Source organism: Conger conger, chromosome 14, assembly GCF_963514075.1.
Source record: "Conger conger chromosome 14, fConCon1.1, whole genome shotgun sequence".
Lineage (NCBI taxonomy): Eukaryota > Metazoa > Chordata > Actinopteri > Anguilliformes > Congridae > Conger > Conger conger.
The window spans coordinates 34,432,057-34,448,925 of record NC_083773.1 but is presented as its reverse complement, the minus strand read 5'-3'; the positions used below and the strand labels follow the sequence as shown (position 1 = coordinate 34,448,925).

Here is a 16,869-nt window from a genome sequence, read left to right as displayed (position 1 = left end):
ATGACATGACAATGAAATGTAACAAGAAATAAAACATAAAAACGTGACGAGACTAGACTAACATAGTTACGTTATTGTCATGTAACGTATTAAGACAATAACTAAACATAAAACATGATATGACAAGCCTGAAACATGACATTTAATTCATCAATAAAGGCAAGTGAGCCATTAATTGTGGTAACCAAATACGGCCAAACTATAATAACCCCACCACCATATTTCACTGAGGAGGGGGGATGCTTTGGTTCTTTGGCAGTCCCTTAAGCTTTTAGCTCTTGCCATCACTGTTCTATACTCTTTTAAGAGATAACACAAGTTGGTCTCATCTGTTCACAAGATCTTTTTCCAGAACTTTTTCACAATATCTTTTTCTGCAGGCTATTTTAGAAACTTCTTTGGAAACTGTTCATCCTGTTTTTGCAACTAGTGGTTTGCATCTTTCAGTGTAGCCTCTGTAGATCTGCTTGTAAAGTATTCTGTACAGAATATACACTGACACATCCACACCTGCCTACCAAAAAGTGTTTCTGATCTGGACAGGTGTTCTTCTTTATGGTGAAAATTCTTTGGCCATCAACTGTAGGGGTCTTCATTGGCTCACTAGTACTCTCTTTGTTGTTAATGATGTTCCAAACAGCTTATTTTAGTAAGCCTATTGTTTGGCCTATCTCTCTGACATTTTCTAAAATTATTTCTCAGCCTCATAATGGCCTCCTTGACTGTTATTGGCACTATACTGTTTTTCATGTTGACAAACACTAATATCAGACTTCCCAGAATCAAGACTAGCTACTAAAATCCTTCTTATATATCGGCACTTAGGAAGTGATTGAACACACCTCACTAATCTGGAACAGCTGAGCAGACAACTGTCTAATTACTTTTGGGACCCTAAAATGGGGGAACGATGTGTAAAAAGGGACGTAATTCCGACATGGTTCACCCAATATGACTGTAAATCCACTCAAAGTAAAGGTGACAGTCTGCACTTTAAGGTGATATATCTTTCATTCCAAATCCTATGTGCTGGGGTACAAAGACCAAAACAAATTTTTAACTGTACCGCTGTCTAAATACTCACAGACTGCACTGTACATAAATAGTCCCGCTATGTCAACAAGTTCCATGTAACTGAGTCGAGTAACATGAAAACTGACATTGTTGGGTGTACTAAATTAATAAATAATAAATAAATGTTGATGCTACTTAACTCAGCTACATGGAACCTGTTGACATGACTGGATAATCATTCATTATTCTCTTTTGCATACTGTAATGTGTTTTTGACAGACAAAAGAATGTTCACGTTTGTACACATGGAGTATCTGTTGTTTCACAGGATTCCGGAACTCAAACCATGAACATATCAGCAGACAGCAGCATGCAAAAGAACATCTCCATGGTGATGGTCCCATTTCAGATTGTTGTGACCAAGAACGTGATTGTGGTGATACTCTGCATCACCATCAACTACATCAATGGCACCTTAGTCCACACCTTCTTCAGGCATGAGATCTTCAAAGAGAACCCACGTTACATCCTCTTCATCCATCTGGTCCTCAATGATATGATCCAGTTGATCATTAGTGCTTTGCTACATGTGATTCGCTACATCTTTTTCAAAGTCAATGTCTCATTCTGCTGCTTCCTCCTGATAATCGCCATCTTCACAACACTCAACACCCCGCTGAACCTGGCTGGCATGGCCTTTGAGTGCTATATCGCTGTCTGCAACCCACTGCGCCACACCCAGATCTGCACCGTGAGTAGGACCTACATCCTCATCGGCATCATCTGGGCCGTGGGGGCCATCTCCATCCTGTCAGATCTGTTTCTGCTCCTGGCGACAGAGTCCAATGAGTTCTTCCTGTCTGCCATTTTCTGCCACCGGGACCAGCTGTTCCGCCACGCTTTCATGAAGAACAAGAGGGACATCTCCCATGCCATCTGCCTGTCGTTTGTCTGGTTAATCCTGGTCTTCACTTACTTTAAGATCCTGTTTGCAGCCAAGGCTGTGAACAAAGATGCCAGGAAAGCACGCAACACCATCCTCCTGCATGCTGCACAACTCCTCTTGTGCATGTCAACCTACATCGGTCCTCCTTTACAGAACTTGATCATGTACATTTCTCCCATTAATGTGCCACATAAGCAATTCATCATGTATCTCATAATTCATATTTTGCCAAGGTTTCTCAGCCCCATCTTATACGGCCTCAGAGACAAATCCTTCCGGAAGTATTTCAAGAGGTACTTTTTGTGTAATGTGAAGGTTGTAAGCCTCACACTTTAGATCTGACAACAGGGAAATCACACCTTGTTTTTGAAATGTATTTCTTTTCAGTGCTGGTTCAAATGTATGTATCTACTTGTGGGGCCCTGACAGAACACATATGGGGTGGTAATAAGATTAAGCCACAGCTTTCACTGAAAACTTCCCAAATAGACAAACTGTCTCGCTGAGACATAAAGTTGAGACACAAAGTACTCAACTCTGTCTTGATGAATTATGAAGCTGTGTGAACATTTGTTCTTTTTTAAATAATAATCACTGAGTATGACAAATTGAATAGACTTCAATAACACTGACTCAATAGTTAAATTAGTGTACTAATTCATTTTCATGACAATGCATTTTCAGGGATAAGGGTCATGAGTACTTAACCTGGACCACTGACTTGATTATTTCGTGTAATTCCTGAGACAGTAATATGCTTATTATGCACAATTCCCAGGCATCATTTGGATGAATATTACCATAGTAAGAATGTAGGCTACTTGTTTAAAATGAAAATGTCAATGATTCCTTGTGGTGTTGCCTTAACTAGGAATAATGAAAGGATATCTTTACAGCTGTGTAACAAAATACGATCAGAAGGCGGAATTTAAAAATATTCATCCAATCAAAGCTTTTTGTTATTTTATTTGCTTTGTTGTGTATTTGCTAATAGATAATTCATGTTTGATTTCTTTGTGTTGTGTGTTGAATAGTAGTAGTATTGTTGAAATGATAAGTGGGGAAAATCAAGACATATCTTATATTTTATAGTTTATTGAAACCCCCCAGTGTTTATGCCTCTACTATATATACTGGCAAGCTATTCCACAAATTGCCCACTCGCTGTATGAAAAAATACTTCCTAATATCTGTAGAGAATTTCTCCTTTGCTAATTTCCATTTGCGCTCTCTCATTCTGCTAACTAAGCTCACCCTGAAGAATCCCCTATTAATCCATTGTAGTCCCTTTAATTAATTTAAAAGCCTCAATCAAATCCCCCCCAAGCCTCATTTTACTAAGCTTAAAGAGATTAAGCATCCTAAGTCTATCCTCGTAACTCTTATATTTTATACATGGAATAAATCTGGTTGCCCTTCTCTGAACCTTTCCAGTGCCTCTATATCTTTCTTATAGTGCTGTCCCCAGAACTGCACACAGTACTCCAGGTGTGGTCTAACAAGAGTATTGTATAAGGTGAGTCTAACTTCCTTGGACTAATACTCAATACTCTTGGCTATGTATCCTAGCATCCTATTGACCTTCTTTAATGCTACCATACATTGACTAGAACCCGAAAGGCTTTGGTCAACTATGACCCAAGTCTTTTTCAACTTGAGCACTGTCCAATTTTGTTTCCCCCATGAAGTAATCCTGCCTTATATTTTTATTTTATTTGTATTGAATTTCATTTGCCAGGTTTCTGCCCACATCTGGTTTCTGTTTTAAGTCTTCCTGGATTACTTTAGCAGAGTCCATACTGTTAACTAAACCTCCTAGTTTTGTATCATCTGCAAGTTTAACTAAATTACTTTCAATGCCCATGTCAAGGTAATTTACGTAAATGAGGAAGAGCAGTGGCCCCAGCACCAATCCCTGTGGGACTCCACTTCCCACATTACCCTGCTCGGATAAGGCCCGTCCTACTACTATTCTTTGTGTCCTTTCCCATAACCAGTTCCGAACCCACTTCGAATGGCTCCCATAATTCCTACCATCCTCATTTTGATCATTTCGTACCGATGTAAATGCACAAGCACAAGCACCTTAATGCCAAGACCCATAGTAGTCATAATGGTTCATATCGGCACCGCTGGGGCCTTTCAGAATGTTCCATCCTATAGAGAAAAGTCACCCACAGTCTTCTCCGAGCCCAAACTTACAAAGAATATCAAATCAAGGCTAATCTACTGACAAATTCCAGTGCTATTTAAAACAAACATTCAATCATTTAACAGGTATGCAACCAGTTTCAGTGATTAACACAGTGATAAAAACAACCTAGCTCAAGCCCTAACCTCCGCAGTTCAAAATAGCAATTTCAAATCTACTTTACCGCGCCTAGTGGACGGCCCCCGCAGTGATACCAACACTCCTGGTTAAAATTATGCACTTACTGACTAACGACAACTTTCCCAAGTCTAATATACTCAGTGTCACTCTGAGCACACCTATTTCAATTGCCTACAATGGCTTATAAGGAATATCGAATCAAGGCTATTCTACTGACAAATTCCAGTGCTATTTAAAACAAACATTTAATCACTTAACAGGTATGCAACCAGTTTCAGTGATTAACACAGCGATAAAAACAAACTAGCTCAAGCTGGGCGGGATCGAACCGGCAGCCCTCCAACTGCCACACAACTGCTCTTACCGCCTGAGCCAATGTTGCCTACATTTGTATGTTTAATTAGCCCCACAAATGCCAAAATGTGCTTTGCAAAACAGTCACCACATCATGCCTGACCTTTATGGCTGGACCCTAATGAGGGCAGAGGTGGGCAGGGAGAGTTTTGTGTCTCTATGACAGGGCTCAGCAGACAGAGTGAAATGTCATGTGGTCCCCAAGTGTTGGTGAAGAGACCTTAATGATACTTGCAAGACCGACTTGCAATAAGAACCTCTCTCAATAACAAAGCCAGAAAAAAAAACAGAAAACATTTTCAACTTTTTAAAAGTTATGAACAAATATTTCACAAACTGAAGCAGAACGTTCGGCTTGTCCTTTTTTAGTTCATGAGTTGAATGAAAAGGTGACCATTGCACAAATACTTTAATTGAACAGTAAACACCATGAGTCAGAAACTATGTGTGCTTCTGTCATCTACATTGCTGGTTGATTGTTGTTGATGACTTCAGCTGTATGCCTTAACTACACTGCTCAAAAAAATTAAGGGAACACTTAAGGGACTCATAAAATCTTGAACGATTTATTGTTGTAAATTGTAAGTTGAAAATCTTTACTAATGTACATTGTATAATTTGTTGAGAACAAAATTACGTAACAAAGGTCAAAGGAAACCAAAATCATCAGCCCATTGAGGGCTGGATTCATAATCACACTGAAAATCCAAATAAAAAAATTCAATCACAGGCTGATCCAACTTGGGTGAATTTATCACGGCAAGTCATAATGTGACTCAGTAGTGTGTATCACCACCGCATACCTGTACACACTCCCAAAATCATCTGGGCATGCTCCTGATGAGTCGGCGGATGGTGTCCTTGGGGATCTCCTCCCAGACCTGGATCAGGGCATCAGTGAGCTCCTGGACAGTCTGTGGTGGTACTTGGTGGCGTTGGATGCACCGATAAATAACATCCCATAGGTGCTCAATTGGGATTTAGGTCAGGGAAACGTGAGGGCCAGTCAATGGCATCAATGCCTTCCTCATCCAGGAACTGCCTACACACTCTGGCCACATGAGGCTGGGCATTGTCCTGCACCAGGGGGAACCCTTTGCGACCCTCCAAGGATATGCCTCCCCAGACCATCTCTGACCCATTGCCAAACCAGTCATGCTGGATGATGTTACAGGCAGCATAGTGTTCACCACAGCGTCTCCAGACTCTTTCACGCCTGTCACATGTGCTCAGCGTGAATCTGCTCTCATCTGTGAAGAGAACAGGGCGCCAATGGCGGACCTGCCAATTCTGGTGGTCTCTTGCGAATGCCAATCGAGCTGCACCGCGCTGGGCTGTGAGGACAGGTCCTACTAGAGGACGTTGGGCCCTCATGCCACCCTCATGGAGTCTGTTTCTGACAGTTTGGCCTGCTGGAGGTCATTTTGTAGGGCTCTGGCAGTGCTCCTCCTGTTCCTTCTTGCACAAAGGAGCAGATACCTGTCCTCCTGCTGGGTTGATGCCCTTCTACGGCCCTATCTAGCTCTCCTTGTGTAACGGCCGGTCTCCTGGTACCTCCTCTATGCTCTTGAGACTGTGCTGGGAGACACAGCAAATGTTCTTGCGACCACATGTATGGATGCGCCATCCTGGAGGAGCTGGACTACCTGTGCAACATCATTGGGCTGCAGGTACCGCCTCATGCTACCAGTAGTGACAAGGGCGCTAGTAGAACACAGAACTAGAGAAGACTCTGAAGGATGAGGAGAGAGCAATTGTCTGTGGCCACCACACGCAAAACCATTACCTTTTTGGAGGTTGTCTTGCTTTTGCATCTCCATTGCACCTGTTGTCACTTTCATTTGCACTAAAGCAGGTGAAATTTAATCACTTGTGTTTCCTAAATGGACAGATTCATATCCCTGAAGTTTAACTGACTTGGTGTTACACTGTGATGATTAAGTGTTCCCTTAACTTTTTGGAGCAGTGTACATACAATCGATAAATGCTACTGTGGACTATACTGAGCAGTGGATAAATATATTGAAAATATAATTACAGATGCTTTAGAATGGTTTCACCCCTTGTAGGGGTCCTCACACGGGCCTCCAAATTATGTGGGGTCCTCGCACGGGCCGCCAAATAACGTAGGGATTTTACTCTCTACAAAACCGGGGCGCCAGTTAATGTTATGTAGCAGTATAACTGCAAAAAGTAATCAGTCTCATAAAATTACTGTTATCAGAAATATCTAACCACAAATTTAGTATTTTAATTAATAATTAAAATAACCAATATTAATGGTTAAACATACCGATAACCTGAAGGTTGGAAGTTCTTCGAAAGACTGCTTTAACTCGGCTCTCATGTCTATGTGATTCCAAAACGGACACCGGGGTTTAATAAAATATATTTATTCAACAACGTACAAACACATAACAGATAAACGAATGGAAATTTAGTTGAGTAAATGAGTAGGTTAAGTTAGGGTGTGTATGTGTGTGTGTGGGCGCACGTGAGCCCGCGTGTCGCTTGAACAAAGGAAAGGTGGGAGTAGCTAGCTTGAGTAAGCTAGAGTTCTGGGTGTGGTAATGAGTTAGAGTTAGCTGTGAGAAGGGACTACTTGCGTAGTTTTACTCTATATATGCGAAAAAGACGGCAAATCAATTCACGTACATATATATGTAGCTAACCAAACACATTACAATGGTAGGATGGTAAATATTGAAACACAGATTCACAAAAACAGTTAAGACTAAACTAAACACTGGTTATGCCTGAATGTTTGTTCTCTTACTGAGTCCATACGCATTGGATCCAAAAGACATGCTGTCCTTATAGGAGCCGCGATGGTGCTGTGAATGCGTGTCCTGGAGAGATGCGTAGGCTGGGGCGTCTTAGCCGCGCGCTGTCGTCTGGTCCACTCGGTTGCTGGAAGGATGTTCGCTTGTCCTTTTTCCGGGTGGAAAAGTTTGTTGCTGTTGTTCGTTGGTGAGCTTTGCAGGAGTAAACTGATGTAGCGTTCCGCGTACACCAGTTTCCACTCGCTATATGCCACGAAGTTACCGCAAGGTAACTGGGTGTGTCCGTAGGCCTGGTAGTGCGCTGTGCAGCATTCAGCCTCTGTCCGAGTCTCGGAGCAGATGAGCCGAAGTGAATGGCCAAAAAGGGTGCGTCGAGGAGAAGAAGAAGCAGAAGAGGCAGAAGCAGAAAGATCCCAAGAACATGTCTTGCTCTTATACGGGAAAGTTTATTGCTCCCCCCAAGTTAGACGTCATTCGTGGTGGACGTCGCGGAATTTTCCTGTGGGAATGTGGAAGTTGTAGCCCCTACATCCCCCCTGTGGTCTCAGGATGCGGCTGAAGCCAGTGTTCCTTGAGAGCACAAAAGTCAGTTCACAGTCCACAGGTCAAGTACATTGGGACGGTAACACAGTTCACAATTGACTGACAAACATCCACGCATTTATCAACAATTAACTAAACTGGTCTAAAACACATGATACAAACAATGTGAAACACTAAGGCCGAACAGTGAATACATTGTCACAAAACATAAGAAACCTTGGTGAAAGGGTTAGTCGTTTTGTTAGTTCAGGTGTTTTTGTTAGTTATTGGATGGTGTCCAGAAGGTGGAGCACCAACAGGAATGACCCAGCCATGAAAATGTTCAGATGATGTAGGGGTCTAGGATGGAGAGGCTGTAGCCTTTTTGGAAGTCTTGTTCAGACGGACCAATTGTTCTAGTCCCTACAGTCAGGTTGCTGACGAGGGTTGTCATCTGAAATATGTTATAAACTACCAGTTTATTTTGCCACCCCCCTTTAGTAGGAAAGGTGTGCAAAAGAAAGTGGTCAAAGCTTCAGCTGGGAGTCAGCCTGTGAGGAGACCACGGCTATAGATCAGTCTTATTCAGTCTTTTGATGGAGGTTGAACAAGACCAGATAGCTCTTTGGAGTGGTTACTCAAGGCATACACACTACTGAACAAAGGTTAGAGGCTTTAGTTGTCCTCAGAGGAACTGAAGAATCTCTCTTCAGACAAGGTATCTTCCCTATCAGAGTCATGCTGGTGACTCTGAGGCTTGGGCCTACCGGGTCGGTCTTCTCTCCAATTCCGGCTGGAATCAGAGTGTGAGAAGCAATCACAGTGGCTCTTAACTAGGAACGTACTCACATGCCGTTGTTTTGAGCCATTAGACTTTAATGGGGCAACTTGGGAAGTGCCGGCGGGCTTGGTTGGAACAACGTGCTTAGCTGTTTCCAATACCTCCTTCCCGGGCACAATCCTTAAAGTGTCCCAGACCATTTGGGCTTCATTTCTTAATTTAAGGGCTGAGTGTTGGCCCCTTGAAAACAGTGAAACATGAGTTCGGACGCAGGGGTGCAGGTTGTGCACAAAAAGGGATTTGAAGGCTTGATCTTCATCTAAGCCTGGTCTGTTTCTGCCCTGGAAAAATGCATGTTTAAGTCGTTGGTAAAAGTCTTTTGGTCGTTCTGTATGGCTATGTTTAACCTCCACAGATTTGATCATGGCTGTGGCCTGATCAAACCGTGGCAGGTACTCAGCTACCAACGCTTCACAAACCTTGGGATAGCTGGAACAAACCTGTGGTGGAAGTTGTTCCATAAATGTATGGATCTCTCTGGTAGAGGTTTTCCATACAAGTCGTACCTTTTCTCGATCGGTTGCCCTGAGCAGATCCGAGAGACAGTAGTCAACTTCTCTCAAGTAACTCTGAATGTTAAATTCGGAGTCCTTGGGGTCAAATGTGTGGACATACTTCGCCATGGCCTCTAGCTCCTCAAAGGGAAGACCATGTGAAGTTGCACTAGTCTGCCTGTTTGGAGAAGGAGAGACTGAAATCACATTTGAATGTGAATGCGTTTCATGCGGAGCTCGACGTCCTCGGTTTGGTTCAGGGGGCGGAGCTACAAAACAGTCATTCTCACAATGGTTGGCAGAAGATGAATTGTCGCTGTCAGTGTACTGTACAGAGCTGTCACCTATCCTCTCAGTTATAAAGGGAAAGCTAGCGGGATTAGCGTTGCTTTTTGTGTGCCCAATTAATAACGCTAGATCTCCTCTACTATATCCACGGGAGAGTTCCCTGACCTCCTCACGAGAGGGGTGGGCATGGAAGGTGCAGTCCTGTACTTGCCTGACTGTTTCTCCCTTGCGGAGATGGACCACCATTGGGTTGGAGTCCCCCTTTTCCCTCTCCAGGGAAGAGGTGGGCAAACCATTGCATGGGTGGTCAACAGCACTGCAATCTGAGGAGACTGATGAGTCTCCATCAGAGCAAGCTGTGGAACCGGGATCTGACAAACCCGAATCAATTTGTGACCCCCCTTCCATGATATGAGCCAAAGCTCGTCTTTCTCACGCAGAGCTCCAAATTAGGAAGGGGAATTCGTTATGAAGTCACAAGACATGAAATTTGAGCCAAAGCTAGTCTTCCTCACACGGGGTGCCAAAATATGTAGGGGTCCTCGCACGGGCCTCCAAATTATGTGGAGTCCTCGCACGGGCCGCCAAATAACGTAGGGATTTTACTCCCTACGAAACCGGGGCGCCAGTTAATGTTATGTAGCAGTATAACTGCAAAAAGTAATCAGTCTCATAAAATTACTGTTATCAGAAATATCTAACCACAAATTTAGTATTTTAATTAATAATTAAAATAACCAATATTAATGATTGAACATACCGATAACCTGAAGGTTGGAAGTTCTTCGAAAGACTGCTTTAACTCGGCTCTCATGTCTATGTGATTCCAAAACGGACACCGGGGTTTAATAAAATATATTTATTAAACAACGTACAAACACATAACAGATAAACTAATGGAAATTTAGTTGGGTAAATTAGTAGGTTAAGTTAGGGCGTGTATGTGTGTGTGTGGGCGCGCGTGAGCGCGCGTGTCGCTTGAACAAAGGAAAGGTGGGAGTAGCTAGCTTGAGTAAGCTGGGTGTGGTAATGAGTTAGAGTTAGCTGTGAGAAGGGACTACTTGCGTAGTTTTACTCTATATATGCGCAAAAGACAGCGAATCAATTCATGTACATATATATGTAGCTAACCAAACACATTACAATGGTAGGATGGTAAATATTGAAACACAGATTCACAAAAACAGTTAAGAATAAACTAAACACTGGTTATGCCTGAATGTTTGTTCTCTTACTGAGTCCATACGCATTGGATCCAAAAGATGTGCTGTCCTTATAGGAGCCGCGATGGTGCTGTGAATGCGTGTCCTGGAGAGATGCGTAGGCTGGGGCGTCTTAGCTGCGCGCTGTCGTCTGGTCCACTCGGTTGCTGGAAGGATGTTCGCTTGTCCTTTTTCCGGGTGGAAAAGTTTGTTGCTGTTGTTTGTTGGTGAGCTTTGCAGGAGTAAACTGATGTAGCGTTCCGCGTACACCAGTTTCCACTCGCTATATGCCACGAAGTTACCGCAAGGTAACTGGGTGTGTCCGTAGGCCTGGTAGTGCGCTGTGCAGCATTCAGCCTCTGTCCGAGTCTCGGAGCAGATGAGCCGAAGCGAATGGCCAAAAAGGGTTCGTCGAGGAGAAGAAAAAGCAGAAGAGGCAGAAGCAGAAAGATCCCAAGAACGTGTCTTGCTCTTATACGGGAAAGTTTATTGCTCCCGCCATTACGGGATTGGCTGAACCAAGTTAGACGTCATTCGTGGTGGACGTTGCAGAATTTTCCTGTGGGAATGTGGAAGTTGTAGTCCCTACACCCTTCTAATTCACCCATTGAACGGTTTCTCATTTTGCCCTGTTGCAGCTTAACCTTTACAACATATTGTTTCCCATTTACCAACACATTTATGTTATCAAAAATAAAAGATGAAGCATTTCTCATTTACGAAAGTATTCACCAGTTTAATATTCATATTTTAATATAATTCTGACTATAATAATAATAATAATCATCATAATAATAATAATACTAATAATAATAATACATTTGACATTATACATTATACATTTGTAAAACCCCACAGCTAACCCAATGACGGAATTTAGCGGGGGCCGAAGGGGGTTTTGCGTGCTTGTCCTTCTGGCGTTGCTGGGAGAACATTAGTCGGGTTAATTATTATCCTCCGTACAAGAATAGAGCACATTTATGTTTAAGAATATACTGGGTCCGTTGCCATGGGTCGGATATGGATTGACCTGCCCCATATCCCGCTTATAGCTGGCCAGAAACGGATCAGTACAATTCTTAATATTCTTCGTTCTCAAACGGGGCCGTATTGTACGCTTAGTGGTTACTATAGTTTTACTCATTTATCTGACTCCATTTAAAATATAATTTAGAAATTTGGGTTTGCAACTTACGCGGACCTCGGGAGTGATTACATTCGACTTGTACCTGCGCCACCATTACTCAATAGATGCTCCCGGGATTAGCATTACTGCTGAAATCTCAGTTCGGTGGAGAACTCAGAGGCTGAGGGTCCAGTCAACACAATACATGCACACCTGCCATGATAGTTGCGAGCCCAGGTCGACGTAGCATTAACTGGGCTCCTTTGAGCTAATTTGGCAGGAACCAGCGCCGTAACGCCCATGGGTTGCCTTCGCACCAGATTACAAGAGCCGTGCGTCCCCCGAGCCTTTAAGGGACAGAAATTGCTGGCCTCACAGCTTAGAACTACCACAGGTGTACCGCCCCGCCGATCGGTCGGTCTTTGGCCACCATTTCCCCCTGAGTATTCAGTTGTAATTTAGGCTGAAAAGGTACAAGATGAATTAGAGTCATGGAGATCACGCAAGTTACAAACAAAATAGTTTATTCGCAGACGGGTAAGTTATTAGCTTTAGAATATCACAATCAAGTGCAAAATACACAAATTAAGAATAGAAAGAGTAAATAATCATACCTAGCCTGCTTGGACTACACACAAACACAGAGTATAGAATATGCCGTGTGGAAAGTCGAATACGATCTTCCTGATACTTACATACACATACAATACGCTGTGTGGGAAGTCGAATACGATCTTCCCAGATTGGTCTGTCTCCCTTGCTTTTATGCCAAATCATACGTTTGAAACCAGGCGGCAGTGCCATAAATCAACCTGGAGGGGTGGTCAAATCTGGAATTTAGACCCCCACCCTTGGGGGTTGTTGAGTAGGGAAAATGAGATGATTACCAGGAGAGGACGTGTAGGTTTTCCCTTGGGATACTGAAACTATAGTTTATTAAATTCCATTTGGTATGAAATGTCTCTCATCCGATTCCTTGATTTTATCAGATCACATCCATACCAAACAGATTACCCTTATGTTTTATTATGTTGCAGTTATCATGAACCTGATTATCCATTTTACATGCAATTCCTGTTACCATTACATAAGACTTAATGCAATAATACAAGGATCACATGGGCAATGTTTTCAAGGTGTTACCGGGTCTATTTACCATCTTAATAGCAGTTTTGAATATTTAATCCAAGAGAGCAGTCACCGGTGTAATGACAGCAGTGCCCAAATGAGGGCACTGTGGCATTGTCCGGAGTCTTCCCCCTTGGAAGTGACCAGGTATACCCCATACCTGGTCACTTCCAAGGGGGGGGAGGTCACCAATGTTCGGGAGGATTCTTTTCCCATGACCCAACTGGCCTTGGACCACTCATACATCTTAACTCCCCAACAGGTAGTCTAAACAACATTGAAACCCCAGCTCTCAGGCCCCTCACAAATGGCAGCCCTTCCTGACCTTAACCACTATGCTACAGGCCGCCCCATCATATCTATGAATGCTGTAGTTGGGAGTTTTCATGATAACTGCATTATGCTGTAAATATGTCTTTGTGCCTCTCATGGTAATATACCTTTTGGATAAACCTGATTTGGGTGAATGAAAGGAAAGGAGACATCCCAGACTGTTTGGTTTCTTCTCCTTATCTCCGAAATCCAGGCCTTAGTTCTTGACCCTAAAAGTGAGTCACCCATCTATAATTTACAGCCAGGCCCACCAGGCAGGGGGCTAAAACACATGGCTTCTACAGAGACAGCTTTTGCCCAGTTTCCCCTCGGCTCCTGAATGGTTATGATATCAACGGTAGACTGTTACAAAAACTAGACCATTACACCAGTCGCACTGAACCAATCAGAATAACACCAAACATCACTATATTCTGACCTGGGATTATCATGAAACATCTTTATACCATCTCCAATATTCCTGTTCTGGAATGTGAGAAAAGGGGGCCCCCAGGGCCCAAGAAGGCGCCTCTAAGAATCCTTCTCTAGCTCTCCCCCACAGGCATGTGTGCCAACGGTGGGGGCTAACAATGTATGCTCCAGGAGGGGGAAGTCAGCAAGCTGACCAGCGCATGAGACCAAATGTTACTTATGACTGGCTTACACATTTTACAAAGTATTTTAGCAACACAGCAAAATAATAAACAATCATAAAATAACAGGGTTGAAAACATTATAAACAAGTAGTCCCACACCAGATCCAATCCAGTAATCCTTTGTTATGATTCTAAGTGGACTTATCTTTGATAATTTGGATATCTGGGTTTGCAAAATGAACAGATAATTGGTGAAGGCATCATACCACAGGATCTCTTGAAACCTATTTTAATTGCATTCATTAGATATACGTAGCTTAAGAGTACATAACAATTTAATCTGTATAAATTCTGACTGTTCTTTTTTATATTGATATACAAGACATGCCAACCAAGGCCTCCACAACCATTGTCACAGTGTGATTGCTTCAGTTCTTCAGCAGGATGAACACATATCAACATTATTATAATTATTGCATTTAATTTTAAATTAGATTTAACCCATCCAATTTTATAATGTAAAAATGATAGTTGATACTTTTTCAGACAAATATAGTTCTGAACTGTATATAGCATTATTAACAGGTTTTTATATTACATTCTAACTGTTATACTTTCATTTTATGTCAGCTGAATGCTGGATAGTAGGGGAATTAAGTGAAAAAATGTACACGGCAGATAAAATCATGGCAATTGGTACAGGTCTCACTTGGGTGATCCTAAGACATTCTAGAAGAGCCATTCAGAAAAATTGTAAACAGGAAGTAAGGTATCAAAATGGCCGCCTAATTCCTTGCCAATTGACCTCAAACTGTACCATAACTTTGCAGCATTCCGTTCCCTTTCATTCAATCACTGTCTTTTTTCACCTATATTTATTTATACAGATAATATGTATATATTACTGCAACTGCGACTTTGTAACAATTTTTTGCCCCATGGGTAGTTTCTTGTAAAAAGTGACAAGGCTTTTTCAGACTGTTGAGTCCATAGACAATACAGAAATATGTACAATGTGTCACGGTTCTAGGTTTCTAGGCACGACTGGTTTATGCCGCGAGAGGGCACGTTTGTCATATTTTGCCAATTTGGTGATTAATTTCACTTCGGCTATTACGTAATCAATACTCTCGTGCTGACTACTGATTTCAATTGTCTGTCTCGTGTGGTCTGATTACCGATGAAGGTCAGCTGCGTGTCTTTCTATCTAAGTCCCACAGTCTTTGAACTGGTGTTATTTTTCCAATTTGATAGCACGTTGTTTTTATTTCTCATTTGTGCACTATATGAGGTGTGTGACTGATGAGTCTCATTTACCTGTTGGGGTGGGGTTTATGGGAGCTGAGCACGCAGCAACTCTTCGTCACCTTGGGGTAGTGAGGATAGTCTGTCACACATTCATCTTCACATTTAGTTTGTGCAGAAATGTTAGACACACGTCTTACATTTATGTTAGATTCCTTTGGGAATTGAGAGCCCGTTAGCAGCTTCCTTCTGTCCAGGCAAAGAACAGCTCTCATTGGCTGTTCATCCACATAGGTTATTCACCTTGTTTAAAAGCTACCTTTAGGAAGGAAGGAACTTAAACCCAGGAGTACTGAGGGCCTCTGGTAATTAATGCTGTACCAGACCACCTATAGCTTTGATCTAGTGTAAGGGATAAGTCAATATACTCCCTATCTGTATTTCTTGGCGCTATTGCGTGTCTGTGTCCCACAGTGTGCGGTTTGTCAGCCACCTTATGTTTACTTTAGTTGGATGAGGTGTTTCTTTTTGTCACTTTCAAAACTCATTATTTTCATTATTGTCAAGTCTGTTATTGTGTATACAGCACTAAGTCTCAAATCGCCGCTGTCGGAGGTAACAGCAGTATTGGAGACACACCTGCTATGTGGAGTTCTATGTGGGAGATCTTCGTGGGTGTTTGTGTATTTATCTTGCTTACTCTTAAGTCTCCTGCACAGTCTACGGAGCCGAGAAATGTATGGTATTCGTGTCATGATTAATGTAGATTTGGTATTAGTGTGTGGAGTTCACCAAGATGAAGTGCATGGTTGTGGGAGACTGCCCAGGTTGTTGAGTTTGATAACAGTTGGAGCTGTACGTGCATTTAGTTGGCGCATTTGTAAGTCTCCTGCACAGTCAGGAGCCTAGGTGAGTGCCTGGTGAATCTGTTGGTTGCTGACTTTCCTCAAAGTCTAGTGGGGTATATGGTCATTGGAGTATCGCCGCTCTCAGAGGAGAGATTTGCGAAATCACCAATAAGCTTGGGGTCCCATGACTGAGACTCCCCTTGTTGTTTGTGTACACTTCCTACCCCGTTCTTAAGATTCCTGCTTCATCAGTGGAACTCGGGACTTAATGTGTGTCATGTATTCCCGTCTCTTTTTTAAGTAATCCTGTTTCGTCAGGGAATTTAGAGTGTCAATGATTTTCGTGTGTTAGTAATTCTGCATTGACAATGGAGCAGAGACGCTCACTGTCTTCGTTTTCTTAATTAATTACTTAATATTTTGTGTATCTCAGTAATTCTAAATACACAGTCGTTGGAGTTGTCGACCCTCTCAGCTTGAATTAGAATTAGATTGTTGTTGTTCAAATTAGATTATTAGAACCATTTTGAAAGGTTGTTTTATTGGTTGGCTAATTAGCAAGTTATTTATTCCCTTTCTTGTTTTCCCTCCCTCCTCTGGGGTGCATCCCTTGTCTTTAGGGATGTCCCAAGAAAATGTTAGTGGTTCTAATGTCTTGTGGGAAACTTGTAGAACCCAATTCGGTCGCGTTTGGTCCTCGGACCCCTCTTCGTTACAGCATAAGCCTAATTGGTCCCCAGTTTCTTTTTGGCCTATATAATTACATAAAACGATAGAATCAAACCATTGAAATTATTTTTTCTACTTTAGTAAGGCTCATTTCTCCTTCATGGTGAAA

General features: G+C 42.4%; 1 protein-coding gene across 1 annotated transcript; it reads left to right on the top strand.

Moving 5' to 3' along the window:
* Window positions 1-1,360: 1,360 nt before the first annotated feature.
* LOC133109462 (odorant receptor 131-2-like) lies at window positions 1,361-6,002 on the top strand. The gene is made up of 2 exons (XM_061218786.1): window positions 1,361-2,278; window positions 5,880-6,002. Exons 1-2 carry the CDS (start codon window positions 1,361-1,363, stop codon window positions 6,000-6,002), a joined length of 1,041 nt encoding a protein of 346 aa, XP_061074770.1.
* Window positions 6,003-16,869: the final 10,867 nt, after the last annotated feature.

Coding starts and splice junctions, on each gene's coding strand:
- LOC133109462 (XM_061218786.1), top strand. CDS start 1,361: ATGAACATATCAGCAGACAGCAGCATGCAAAAGAACATCTCCATGGTG. Junction 2,279..5,879: donor TTTTGTGTAATGTGAAGGTT/GTAAGCCTCACA, acceptor ACATGTGCTCAG/CGTGAATCTGCTCTCATCTG.